Source organism: Fringilla coelebs, assembly GCF_963513975.1.
Source record: "Fringilla coelebs genome assembly, chromosome: 4".
NCBI classification, from domain to species: Eukaryota; Metazoa; Chordata; class Aves; order Passeriformes; family Fringillidae; genus Fringilla; species Fringilla coelebs.
Genome location: NC_140032.1, coordinates 28,649,728 through 28,664,508, shown reverse-complemented (window position 1 = coordinate 28,664,508; position 14,781 = coordinate 28,649,728). Strand labels below are relative to the sequence as shown.

Here is a 14,781-nt window from a genome sequence, read left to right as displayed (position 1 = left end):
TTCCTAACATTGCTGAGATAGAAGTAAAAAATCTAATTCTCTTTTAATAGTAAATATTGCCCTACCTCATCATTGTCCTTTCTGTGGGTAGTTTTGAGTCTAGGGCTTCCTGTAACCTGCCTTGTTTTCCCTTTCATAAATCCCTACCTGGGCAAATCTATTGTGTTTGCTAAATTTATTAGCATAAATTTTACAGATAGAATGCATTTCTTTGTTATTTCCCTTAGTGACATTGCTGGAGGGGAAAAGTAAAACTTGAATTAAAATTAAAGTTAAAAATAGAGAACCCAACACAAAGACTGTTACCATTCCTTACTCTCCCATTATTCTTTAGGCAATGCTTGTTTCTATATTCTCTTTGTTTTGCATCATGCACCTCTTCATACAAATATTTTATCTGTGGATCCCTCAAGTCTTTTTCTCTAGATCAACAATGTGATTTAATTGCATGACTTCTCGTTTTTCTCAAGTATTTACTATACCTTGTTGGAAAGGTAGTTTTGGAAACATGTCCTATGAGCTCAGTTTGACAATGGGAGTCCAAGAAAAAGATATAATGCCTATATTATGTATTATTCAGAACTGGAATTAAATTTGGTATTAAATATTTTGTAGTAAAACTGACTTTTGTGAAAAACTGACTTTTCTGACCTTCATATTAAAAATCAGTATTTTCTCTTTGTGATAAGACTTTGTGAATCTATGATTTCCTACATAGATGTTAGATTGAAAATGATCAGAAAACAAATTACCAAACTTTCTCCACTCTTTCCCAATGAAGTGTTCAATAAATATACATCTGAAAAAGTTCAAAGTCTTGAATGCTTGCAATTTCAGTAAGATCTGAAATGAACTGTAGCCGAAATCCACAGAGAAATTCCATTTTGTGGTCTGACCAATGCCTCTACAGTCCACTGTTTAATCTCTTCCACTGGAGAGGGTTAGAGGAAAATGCAGAAACACTTTGCAAGGTGTATGACAGGCACCAGAGCATTAGCAGTTGTGCAAAGTTACTATGGCCACGTTAGGGAATTGCTGGACTAATTACAGCCTGGTGTGAGGAACTAGGGTAAACACCTGATGGATTAAATATCTACACAACAAAATATTGATTGCTTTTCTTGCTTACAGCCCAACAGATAAACCACATTAGCAGACAGAATAAAAAAAGGCTTACAGCTTTTATCATTATTCATTTTTGAGAAAACACATTCTAAAATGACAAAGTATCTGTATTAAAAATAAACATTTTAGCCTAGCAATTGAACGCCTTATAAGTCAGGTTTCCTCCACAAATAATTGTCTTAGTGAATTGTATGTGTGAACCATTTTCATGACAAGACAATTTGTACTAGAAATATATGCAAGGGCTTTTGTACCATTTTTATTCCAGTTAGCAAAATTTAATTTTTTCATGTTTGAAAGCTTTTTCAAAAACTCATCAAAGATATGTGAATTCATATTTTCTTTCTCTAGCAAAGTTATTGCCCTATTATGACAGAAAATGGCTATGTGGCACCTGGAATCAACCAGTTATAGCCATGTTACAGAGCATTATGCATTTACTGACTATGAAAAATAGATTTTCCTTTTATTTAAGAATAACTTCAGAATATTTTTAAGAACATAAATTTGTTTATGAAATACTTTTCCTCTAGCTTTGTTTCTATGCAGTATAATCTTTAGCCTCCCACATCACAAACTGAATGCCTCTGCAAGCATCCTGAAATCTGCTGTTTGATACATTTTCTTTTTATTTACTGTGGTATTATAATAATCCTTTTAGCCCTATTACGCATCATAGTGTGTGATCCCAGACTGAATACTGCGGGCTGTAATTTAGATTCAGAATCTGCTGCCCTTTCTAAAGCTCTTGAGCTGCACCCTTGTGAGCCAAGGCATCAGCAGAATCCTTTGGTTCAATTATAACTTGGCATTTAATTGTGAACTATGTATTATTCTATAAATAAACCATAACCAATGGTTTAGAGCAGCAATCATTTACAAGGAACGTGAAATGGGAAGCTCCAGGCTACAGCTGAATCCACTGGTTCACACACAAAGAAAAAATCATTTCTTGTCTGGAAATTCAGCACAATGACTGCTAGTTCACTACTGCTTTATCAAATAAAAGTGTATTGCAAAAGTACAAATCAATTTTGAATTCTCTAGATACTTGATTTTACTAGACATAAAAATGTTCAAATTGAACCTGAAATGCATAATTGTGTAAAGATGGCAAGCTGAAAGGTCTGTTTGATGGTGCCCACTCATTGGCCTAACATATAATTGTAATAATTTTGACCATCCAGAATCACAGAATGGGTCAAGTTGGAAGAGGACCACAATGGGTCACCTGGTCCCACTTCCCTGCTCAAGCTGGGTCATTGTAGAGCACAGAGAATTGTGTCCAGATGGTTCCTGAATATTGCCAGTGAGGGTGAATCCACAACTTCTCTGGCAATCTGTGACAGTGTTCAGTCACCCACACACTAAAGTTCCTTCTCCTATTTAGGTGGAGCTTTCTTTGAAAGAGTTTCTGCCCATTGCCTCTTAACCTGTTGCTTGGCACCACAAAGAAAAGCCTGGGTCCATTCTCTGAGACCCTTTGTGCAGATATCCTAGACATTGATGAGGCCCCCTCCCAGCTGTCTGTTCTTGAAGTTGAACAGGCCCAGCTCCCTCAGCCTTTCCTCACCACAGACACGCTCCAATCCCTTACTCATCTTTGTTGCCCTCCACTGGACCTGCCCCAGATCTCCATGTCTCTCTTGCCCTGAGGAGCCCAGAGCTGGGCACAGCACTCCTGATGTGGCCTCACCAGGGCTCAGCAGAGGGGCAGGATCAGCTCCCTCAGCCTGCTGGCCGTGCTCTTCCCAATGCCCCCCAGGACACCACTGGCCTTCTCATCCACAGGGGCACACTGCTGGCTCGGGACAGTCTGCTGTCCCCAGCACGCCCAGGCCCGTCCCTGGACAGCTGCTCTCCAGCAGGTCCATCCCCAGCCCCTGCTGGGCCATGGGGTCCCTCCTCCCCAGGTGCAGGACCCTGCCCTTGCCTTTGCTGAATTTCCTCCCTGCCCATCTCTCCAGCCTGCCAAGGCCCCTCTGCAGGGCTGCACAGCCCTGGGGGATCGGCTGCTTCAGTCTCTGAAGGAGAAGGCTGCTGAGTAGGCTCAGCTCTTAGGAATCTTCAGCAGCTGCTATATGTCTTTCCAAGCATCTTCTGTGTTCTGCACAGAAGTTATGCTCTGCACTTTCATTGCATCCTGTTGACTGTGAAAGATTAAGTCACTAAAAGGAGAAAGATGTACAGACACTTCCCATTTTTACAAATGTATTCATATTAATCACCTTGTCTATGACCTTTTTCCTATTTACCTCTTTATGCCCTGGTATTTCCCTGTCAAATTACACTCTATCATAGTATCATTTGTAGAGTACATTTTGTTGTGTCTGGCATAATGAGGCTGATCCCTCATTATGGTAAGGCTTATAGCTGTCACATTAAAATGAGCAATATTCCTTAACAGACAAAGTTTACTCAAACTCAGTGTGGCAGACAAGAGGCCAAGTTTATATTTACTGTTTCAGCACAGCATGTTTAATGAAACACACAGACAATATTATTTTGTGGAGCCTAACAAATGCATATAGTACTACCATTTGATCTATAATCCTATCCAGTTCTAAATCCAGGAGATGCATTTAACACATTGATTAATAATTAAGATTTATTAATATTTAATAAAACTGCAGTAATCTTCACTTCTAAGCTCAAGTAACTATACCATTTTAAAGCATTTGGTGGCATTTCCGTGGACGGTTTTTGTGTTCTGAAACAGAAAATAAAAAAGAAACAGGACTTTTTAAATTACACTGAAATAATTACCTTGTTGTACATGCTGCTTGCCATAACTACGGAGGAATGGTTGATCAAAGACAAAAACATTTCATAGATGAGTTCAATTCAACCAAGTTGTGTTTGTCTGAGATTAAATCTATGCAAAAAAAAAAAAATGTTTGTATGCATGAATTGAGTTCAATAGACAATAAGCAATGGCAGGCTCTAGAGTTCAAAGAGTCACTCTTTATTCACCAAAAATTATCTAATACATGTGATGCATTTTGTTTTCAAAGCCTTTTTTGTGGTATTAAGCAGTTGACTTCTTACTGTTGTCTGTGAAGAAAGAGATTAGTGAAAAAGAAGGGATTTTTTTCTGCATTTTTTAATTATATGTTTAAAAAATTCTATTAGGGTGTTTTGACAGATACTTAAAATCAAACGCATATTATTTTTAAAAAAACACTTTCATTTTCAAACTAGTTATTCATGTGTAATTTATTTATAGAAAAAACACTGTTCTCTACCAGTTTACAATCAAAATACAAAAGTAAAGCATTTTAACTGACAACACCTATATTTAAAATGCTTCTCATGGCTAAATTTTAACGATTCACACAATAAGAAATTTTATTAGAAAGGTAAAAATGACAATGAATAATTTATTATATATTTTTAATATAATGTACCTTTTAATGATTATTTAAATGGTGATTAAGTTTTTGTACTCTGTAGATTAGGCACAAATATTACAAGTACATTTTCTTTTCTGGATTGTGTACATAAACCACAAAGGAGTCACATCTGTCCAAGACTGAATGAAGTTGCAAAGACTGAAAATCTTTTTCGTAACAGAAAGAATAAATACACCAGGAAGTGTTTTTCTTCAGTAGGCATCCATATATTGTATTTAGGTTACAACTCAGAAGTACCAATACATACTTTTGTGTATTAAATTTGCAAAAATTTGTACCTATAATTAAACCTTACCCTCACAAACACCTCTTTGGTACTGATGAGTCAAAACATAAATTCTTCCATTCAAGAATGAACTGTACACTTCACTAATGTTTTTTTAACGTATGGAGTGTTATTTTTAACATATGGAGATGTTATTTTTCAAATCCCCTTCAGTAGTTGTAGTCATAACATGGAGATAGGAACGGGGGCAATGGTGCCAGGGTGGCTGTGCTCAGGTGTACCAGGTATAATCTTTAGAAAGAGAACATTTACCACACCAGACCACACTTAGGCCTGAAGGTCTTATCTGTCTTGTGGTCAACTGATCCTAGCACTGTAGAGAATACATTTTCAAGACACAGTCTGTACTAGATATTTTGGTCTTCTCTGAATGTTTAGTATATTCAGTTTTATTTCAGTCATTACATTAATTTCACTTTTTAACTGTTCCTCAAAGCTATTAATCATTATGACCAATATGATTCCAGATATTGTGACACCATGTGCTTAAATTTTCCAGTAAATATGCTTTGAAGTTAATATTTTAATTTTTCTTTATGACTTTTTGTTCCTTTTCTCCGAACTATCATTTAGATTTAATGAAAGCCACATATAAGTGTTAGAATAAATGGTCCATGCAAACTAAAGCACTTCAATTTATGCTGTAGTTCATCTTAACCTTGAATATTGAAACACATCAGCATATGAAAATTATATAGTTACATCTGGTGACCTAATCTGTACAATCTTCTTTGTAGGATGCTTCTGATAGCCTGTGCAGAATAGCAAAAAGACTAAGACCAAACCCTGCATTCCTGTATTTCAGAATAATTGAATATTTAAGGAAATCTGAAAAGTTTATTAGTGAGATGGTTGATTAACACCCACCTATCAGAATTCCTTCTTTTCCTTCACAGGAATTTCCTTCCCTCCAGTTTCCTGCCATTTCTTATCTACATTAGACTGAAATATTCCTTTGCAGCCCTATACGGTTGCCTGTTTAATTGAAGAGTTCATGGATACATTAAATTCTTCATTGTCTATAAATCCTAAGTTTTTAATTTGGTTGTATCAACTTTTAAACTGTCATTTGTGTCTTGACTAAGACCCACTGGGGAATTTTATACATGACAGGTTCATATCTCTGTATTTAAGACTTGCATGAGTATTTGATTTGTTACTTCATGCCTACATATTCCCCACTGAACGTTTGCTCCTTCAATTTAGTTCTTTGTTTTATAGATAATCTATGTTTTCTGGCTTGCCCTCCTCTCCCTTTCCCTCTCAATGTTCAGATTAACAATAATCTGATGAGCAGGTGAATGGCAGATCTTTGTTAGCAAAAAGTGTATATAAAAAGTGTACCATTTTCCCATTCTTATCACATACACTAGGCTGATTCAGTTTGATTCTTTAATTAGTCAGAAATTGGATCTACTTTTAAACAATATAGTACTAATGCCTTTTTCTTTGTACTAAAATGCACATGACAAAGCAATGATCTGGGATTTCTAAACCTTAAGTATTTAGAGAGCATGATACTGCTCAGCATTCTGCTCTCCATGAAATAGCATTTCTCTGAGTAGCAGCTGCCTTTTCCGTCTTGCAATCTGTCCATCAGTCTCCTACAATGTTTCAGGAATGAATGAAGGCTTTGGTTTTATTTGTGCCTATCTATCTGCTGAGGAGTGAAACTCTCAGAAAGAGTATGACTGGCCTACATTGCTTTGATGCATGTGAGGTATTAAGTGGCTTATCTCATACCCCTCACAGCAAAACAGATTAGAGGAAGACCATGTACACATTAACTACTGTCATCTAGCAGCAGTGTTCCCTAGAAACATCATACTGTTTAATTTTTTCTCTTGCCACTTCTTCCTTTCTCTTTAAACACCTGATAACATCCAGCATAAAACAGTAAGTAGTTTAAGTTTTGCTAGTGTTGGAGGACTTTTCAGCCATGAATTTCAGCTTTAGCAGACCAGAGGACAGAAAACATATATACTCAAATATGTACACTGAAATTCCTAATGTGTTGGGTTACTCTGGGGGTATATTTGGATTCCTGCTTAACTAATAGATAGTAACATCTCTAAATTTTGTCTTTCATTTATAACCCTGACAGCATATGTACAAGGCAGATTTTAATACTGGCTTTAAACCATCTTTATTAATCCTCTTCAACACAGGCTTCACCAGGGTTTAGCTATAGGGATTGGATTAAATTGGACTCACTGCAGCAGATATCACCCTCTCAAGAAGCCAGTTCAATTTTTCTCAGACCCTGTATCCTAGTACCCACATTGCTCACCAGATGCTCTGGGATGCATGCTGGGACAGGACTGGATAGCTACCATGCTGGATCATGATACCAGAAAAACCTGGAGTGTTGTACATCACAGCATGGTTTGTAAATACCAGTGGAAAAGCCTGCACAGCTATGCTTATTAAAGATCATTTCATTTAATGAGCAAAATAACTGAGCTACATTGTACTGTAATGCACACCAGAGTAAGGTGCTCTGGATTCAAGTCTTGGAGCAGTACACTACAGAACGCATGCAATGATATATTGTAGGAGTGTAGCTGTCCTGATGTAAACAAACAGAAAAATTATTGAGCTCGCAGCAAATAATAGAATAAAGTTTAAGAGATTTAACTCCAGCTGGATCTCTGGCACATAGTCTCTCTGAATTTTTGAGTTAATTTTTGGTTGAATCAAGACATGTCTTTTAGAACCTGTTTAATTTTGTATTAAAGATTTGTCATGAACCTTCCCCATCATGACTGCAGCTAAACTGTTAAAATGGCCAGTCACACAATCTGCCAAAAGTAGAAAGAGCTCATCCTGTACTTTGGTGGGCTGCCTTACACACATATCTTCTATATTGAAGTGGTTTTTATTATTACATATATGATATTCTAATGTCTCCAGCTTCCATAGAAATAGCCTTTTTATTTTCTTTGGTATTCCAAGTATATCAAGGTGCGCTGGTTTTGGCTGGGACAGTGTTTATTTTCTTCACAGTGACTGGTATGGGGCTGTGTTTTGGATTTGTGCTGAACACGAGGTTCATAATGTAGAGGTGTTTTTGTTATTGCTGAGCAGGGCTTGCACAGACCCAAGGACTTTTCTGCTTTTCATACTGCCACACTGGGGAGGAGACTGGGGGTGCATGGGAAGCTGGGAGGTGACACAGTAAGGGCAGGTGACCTCAACTGACCAAAGAGACATTCCATATTCTATGACATCAGGCTCTCTATATAGAGATCCTGGAAGAAGAAGGAATAAGGGGAAGGGCCTTTGGAGTGCTGCATTCCCAAGTCACCATTATACATGATGGAGCCCTTCTCTCCTGGAGATGGCTGAACACCTGCCTGCCCATGGGAAACAGTGAATTCATTCCTTATTTTGCTTTGCTTGTGTGCATAGCTTTCACTGTTAAACTGTCTTTATCTCAACCCATGAGTTTTCCAGCTTCTACCCTTCCAACCTCTTCCTGATCTTTCTGGTGGGGGAGTGAATGAGTGAGTGATTGTGTGGCACATGGCTGCTGGCTGGGGGTAAGTCATGGCACAAGGCTTACTGAAAGTCAGTATTAAAAGTTCAAAAGGCCACTCAGATTTTTTTTTTTGTTCTATTTGTTAAAAGTTATCAAGAACTGCTGATTAAAATTACGTGACATTACGGGCTCCAGTTTAATATCCTGTTGAATTACTATTGAAATTGAAAGTATTTTATCATAGTCATGTTCTGACATCAATTTTTGATCTTTCTCCAAGTACAGAACTATGCTGAGCATTATTCAGTACAAAAGTTACACTTATACAGACCTCGCATTTTTAAATGCTACTGGATTTTTATGCAATGCTATTGATAACTACTGTTACTACTTTAATAATGGACCTGTTACCATTTGTTTTTTCTTGATATGAGAAGTGAAAGAATACTTGGCACTCCATTCCTTATTGTGTCCTTTGTTTCCTTCCCACATTTTACCAGTTATTAGTTTCCAGTTTGTTTAACTTTTAAACTCTTTTTTCTCTGTTATTTTGTTTTCGTATTATATTTGCCATAGTTTGCTGAGATGAATTTTTTAACACGTGTAATCTTTTTTTGTTTTTTCAGTTGTAATTCTAGCAAAACATTATTAATTTGTTCCCAACACCATCCACATTTCTTATATAAAAACTATTTCTGCAGGGGTTGTGACTACTGATTGTCTCAGGTCCGTAATACTGGATTTTACAAGCAACATTGTATGCATGTGTGTCTAAATACATCATTCCTTTGTTATGTAAGTTACAGAACAAAGGTGATAGTTTGCTACATTTTAGTTTTGTGATCACTCCCTCTGTCAGTCACAATGTGAATTAAAGTAGGCACTGTGACATGCAGATGTCACCTTTGCCTCTGAGATTCTCCCTTTCTGTCCCTTTTGGTGAGTATTTCCTCCCACGACAGCACGATTACTGTGGGAGCTGGAGAACTTACAGTGATGGGGAGTTGTAGTGTTTGGGGCTTCTTTCAGACTATATTACCTTCAATAATTCCAGTCATTTACAATGCTTCTGCTGTGGATGGAAACATGAATATGCATCAATCCTTGTATGGAATTTTATCCAGACACTATTTTTTTCCCAGCCTGCTATTCCTGACTTGTCTACAGCAGGAGCTCCTCAGTGCTTCTGCACTGCTTTGCTGCCATATACCACTTTTTTTATCATAAAATAAAACTTGCCTCCTATAGATATAAAAACAATACTTTCCATATTTCTTTAATTTCTTTACATGTAGTGTGAACATTGTGGTACATTGATGTCAAGTTGGCTTCACTGATTTGAGATACCATATAAAAAACACGAGCAAGAGCAAGTATTTAAGGAATTCACCTTTTCCTAAGCTTCAAGTGTCACCTCCAGAGTTTAACGTCATTTTGATTTGTTACCTATCTTCTAGAAGTTCTTAGTGTGCTCCTGAGATAATGACTGGTTTTACTTTAGCTCCTATTTACTCTTTCCATAAATAAAAAATAAATTCTGAGCAGCTGGACACTCATGTGTTTGAATCAGTAGAAGACATGCAGTTTTCTGCAAAGGTAAGTATAAGTATTGGAGAAGTCAACAGAGATTCATTAATGTTACTGGTATCTACAGTTTCATACTGACTCATGTTATTTCCAAGACATATTGAAAAAAACCACAATATTTTTAATCTTATTCAATGTTCAAAAACAAGTGGGAATATCTTGATGACCTTCTTAATAAGACTTTAACCTGAAATCTTTCCTCCTCTTAATTCAGGTCAAAAAAGCTCTTTACTTCGTGCATATGTCTTTGTAACCTCATTTAATTATTCTCTGGAAGTAGCTATTGTTAAGCCCCTACAATTTAGCACAATTCAGCACATATTTTCAACTGCTTACAGGAACACTCTGGGGAATGTGCTTTAATATCACTTCACACTTATTAAAACACAAATTCTGCCAGAGCAAGTATATGCTGCTGCCATGAATGAATAGATGTTAATCATAAAATGTACAAGTGAAAATTCAACCTACTCAAGAATCTTGTCTAAATGTTTTTGTATAATAATATTTGTACCTGAATAAACACGTCGATGAAGTAATTGCATATATTGTCAAATGACTATTAATGCAGAAATGACTACACAGAGATGAAAAACAATAAATGCTGGAAGCTTTTTTACTTCTAAAAAGAGTAATTTCTAACATATCTTTATAATATTTATATAAAAATATTTCTAAAATTTTAGATATATTTCTAGAAATTCACAGCTGCCTCAAAGCACTTCTTTAAAATATGTCTCACTGCTGATAGAAATTTATGTATTCTTTTTTTTCTCCCTCTTTTTAGATATTTTTAAACGCAGATACAATCCGCCTGGGAAATCTACCAGTGGGGTCCTTTTCATCCTCCTCCTCCTCCTTCTCCTCCTCCTCCTCACCCAGCTCTTCAGCTCCTCGCCAGACTATCTATGAGCTCTGCGCCTGTCCCAATGGCAAACTTTACCTGTCCCCAGCAGGAGCAGGCTCCACATGTCAATCCAGTAGCAACATCTGCTTGTGGAGCTAGAATGACTCCGTTTTATCCTCACACCAGAATAGCCTTTTGTTACTATCCCTCTGCTTCACAATTCAGTTCGGTTTCCCTTGTGACAAGCCCGACGCTCCAAACGGCCTGCAGAGCAACTTCTTCCACTGTAAGCAGGAGTGCAGCGCTGCCTTCTCTCGTGGTTTGTGCTGCCACTCAGCACAGAGGCGGGAGAGAGAGATCCAGAAAACAATGTATTCTTCATCAGGAAACCTAGAACATAAGATCACCTTATTTTCCAAAAGGGACAATAACACAGGTGCCTTTGCTACTTGAAGTGAAGCACATAGTTTTAGATTTTTGCAGGACCTGGATATGAACTGCACATAAATATATAATTAGAGAGACAGAGAGAGAGAGTACATTAATTTACCCAGAATCTGATGGTGAGATGAATTGGTTCACCCTGTATGATAAATAACTTTACTGTCTGAAAGCACAATTTTCCATTCATCTTTTTGGAAGTAAACTTTTATCCCTGAATTTTAAAATTTTAAGGCATTGTGTGATGCTTGCTTTACTAAAAAAATTCAGTAAATGGTTTTTAATACAAAAAGAGACAGAATTCCTCCCTGAGTTTGATTTCTTTAAAAATGTGTTGTTACTATTTGTCTACTAAGTCTAGGGTTTTGTACACTAGGTAAATTTTGGAAATGCTCAGCAATATTCCTTTAAAAATTAAAAAGACATGCTCATGTTCGTCAGATCTGAATGACCTTATATAATATTTTCATGGCCATTGCATGTGAAGCGGTTGCTTTAAGTAGAACATACAGTTTCTGGAAAAGACGAACAGGGTAAAAAAGGAAATTCTGATGATATGTTTGTTGATCAGTGTATTGCTCTTCACAAGGTTCTTATAATTGGCAAATACAAAAGCAAGGGAGAAATCTTCAAAGGTGCATCTTGCCCATTATCTGACTCTGTCTATCTGCTGCCACTTGAACACAGTACAAACATTGGTAGTGATGTCACGAGTGGTGCTGAAAAGCAGTGCACTAACAACTTGTATGACATTCACATTTATTATTCTCTTTTGTTTACCATCTGTTGCTGAGGTTTCAAAGTAATAGTAGTATATATAAAACCACATATTAAATGACATTTGGTATTAAAAAGTATGTCGATATTACATTACTTTTATCTTTGTTTAAATTATGCAGCCACATTTGCACTCAGATATCACTACTGGCTTTCTTTTTTGACAAGTTTCATGTGGGATTTCTTTCTTGATTCAATGTTCATACTTATTTGGCTTGATTGTTAACTGAAATCTTATAAAAAATGCTTTGTTATGCTGCTGGTAAATTTGTCACAGCATTAATTAACAAGAGTATCTTGAAACTTGCAGAACCCAGGAAAGTAAAACAATATAAAAATGCTTCCTATTGTGGAAGATGGCTTGATTGTGTGAGGTAAGTGAGCTTTTAAATTCTATTCTTTAAGTTACATCACCTAGCTTGTATTTTTAGAGGCTTCTGAATCGAAGATCACCAATAAAATGAGAGCTTTTGCAAAGTAATTCTAAAGCTGGGGGAGATGGTGCAAGGTGGGTATTTCTACACACTTTTTAAAAAATATATACTTTTAGAGGAAAAAAAATTGAAAATGAGCAAACTAGTACGGTAATTGCCTTGGCATCTTATTACCACCTAATAAGATTGACTTTGTTTTCACTTCAGGTGAAATTCACTCCTATGCAGAAGACCAGCACAAGACGTGTCAACGGCTTGACTGGTGCTTGCCTTACCATTGGCCCTCTTCAGAGGTGTGAATTTTACCCCATAGAATGAATTCTGTATTTGCTGGTTTTAACAGTTAAATGAAGATTTTGAATTGGTTATTGTATGTCTTCAAAAGAAGGCTGTTAACAGCTGACTTGTCTATTTGAGATTTTTCTTCTTCGAAGGAAATGATACTAGAAAATATTGCAAGAAAATATATTAGAACATGAGGGTTTTTCAGATAGTAAGAGGGGCAAAAAGAATTGCAGATGATAAAGAAGGTGACATGAATAAAATTAATAAAACATGAAAAAGTGCAGCCATACAATACACTCTTATAACTGTATGGATATAGATGTCTTTTTCTTATGCACAAAAGTAATAGAATGGTGGAGAGAAAGTCATGAATTTCAGGGGGAAAAGTATAAAGATATTTATGAGGACACCTGTGTGTATTCATTATCTGTGCACACCTACATACACCTGTTGCTTAAAAGATGAACAAATAGAGTGACTAATCTATTTGGTGAATTAAAATGGGGCTTCCTATAAATTGTATACATGTAAGCTAAGGATTTTTTTTTCTCCTCAAATAAACCTGCACAATGACTTGCAGATACTTTGTCCTGAATTTTCCACTGAAAAATTCCTATTTGTTTGTTCTTCACCTTCTGAGATTATTTAGCTGTTATTTGTTCACTGGATGGAAGGATCCAGCCTTAATAACTTTTACACCAACTTGGTTGGGAATGGGCAGGTAGGAAGAAAACCCTTTTGTTACTAGATTAATTTTAACAGCAAGACTGAAATAATTTGCCACTTTGTGTGAAGAGAACTCAGAAGAGATATGTAGGTAGTACACAGGAGTCCAAAAAACCAGCCCAGTAAGTTCAAGTGGCTCTGCACTGTCAGGATATTCTTTATTGGAGTCCTGTCAGTATGAAGTAGGGCATATTTAAAAGCTTCAACAACCTATGAGATAGAATAACAAGTTCTCATAAAGTCTTAATTTTCTGGTAAATTTCATAATATTGATGTCTTTCTTTAAATCCATTGAAAACTGTAAGGGAAGAAAAAAGTTTGTATTTTAAAAAGAACTTCTAACCCACATGATTTCAAGGAGTATTTGAAAAGTGATTTCAATGCATTAACCATACTAAAAAATTAAGATGCTACCCTTATGACAGCAATGAAATATCTGCAAAGATCTTATTGGCTACATGTATTTAATATATACTATAGATTTATCTCCTGTAAAAAATCATTTGTGTCATATTATAGGATGCTGTCTCTTTCTTGTTAAAAAAAAGAAAAAAAAAAAGAAGAGAAAAGTAAAAGCATCAGCCAACCTCTCTGAGCACTGTCAGCTGTATGGTTTGTATTGCAGTTCATTCATTGGTTAAGTGTTAAGACCAAAGACAGACACTTCTATTATGTCCAACACTATGACACTGCTGTTTCTACTAATTCTGTTGGAATGAAGAGATGAAAAGTTGTAATTACAACATTAAATGTAACATAGTTTAGATCTGTGCAGCATTTTGAGCTGTAGATTTTCACTTTTTTCCAGGGTTTAAATTTTTTTCTTGCAATTACATTACTATTCATTCATATGGAGGGTCTTTTGGTGTTCCTAAGAAAACATGCCAAGATATTGCTTCTTTGAAATGAAGTTATACTGGTTTGCTTGCAAAATTGGCTTAACTGGATAAAAGAATTCACTTTCAAGCATTTTAGATGCAGAGGGTTATTAAGTCTGGAAGACAGAGCCATAAATGTCTAGAAGGATTTAATAAAGTATGTTTGAAATATCTGGTTGCTAACATAATGTATCTTTTAGGGGGGGTTTGTTTCATTTGTTTGTTTTGCTTTGTTTTTAGATTCCAAATAATTGCTAAATAAAAAACAAATTAAAAACTCACAAACTTTGGACTATGGACTTGTTATCAGCTGATTCACTGTTTTGCACATGAAAGTTGGATCAAAATCTGTGTTGTATTGTTCCAGACACTACTCAGTAAAGGTCTGCTAACCATTTTGGTTTTGTAAACTTCATGTTAATGGTTTTCTTGTGAATAGAAGTATATATAAAAAGATGGGAACTATTTTCTTACACATACTATGCAATATGTTTGTAGAAC

At 36.0% G+C, this 14,781-nt stretch overlaps 1 protein-coding gene across 3 annotated transcripts in view; it reads left to right on the top strand.

Annotated features, from left to right (window-relative positions):
- The window catches only part of SGCZ (sarcoglycan zeta), a gene marked incomplete at both ends in the record, with an annotated part of 389,172 nt that extends 378,274 nt beyond the window's left edge, over positions 1-10,898 (top strand). For all 3 annotated transcript variants that reach the window (XM_084204781.1, XM_084204782.1, XM_084204780.1), the window contains one exon: positions 10,680-10,898. In XM_084204781.1, coding sequence (XP_084060907.1) covers positions 10,680-10,898 — 219 coding nt within the window. The remainder of the gene's footprint in view (positions 1-10,679) is intronic.
- Between the last annotated feature and the right edge of the window lie 3,883 nt (positions 10,899-14,781).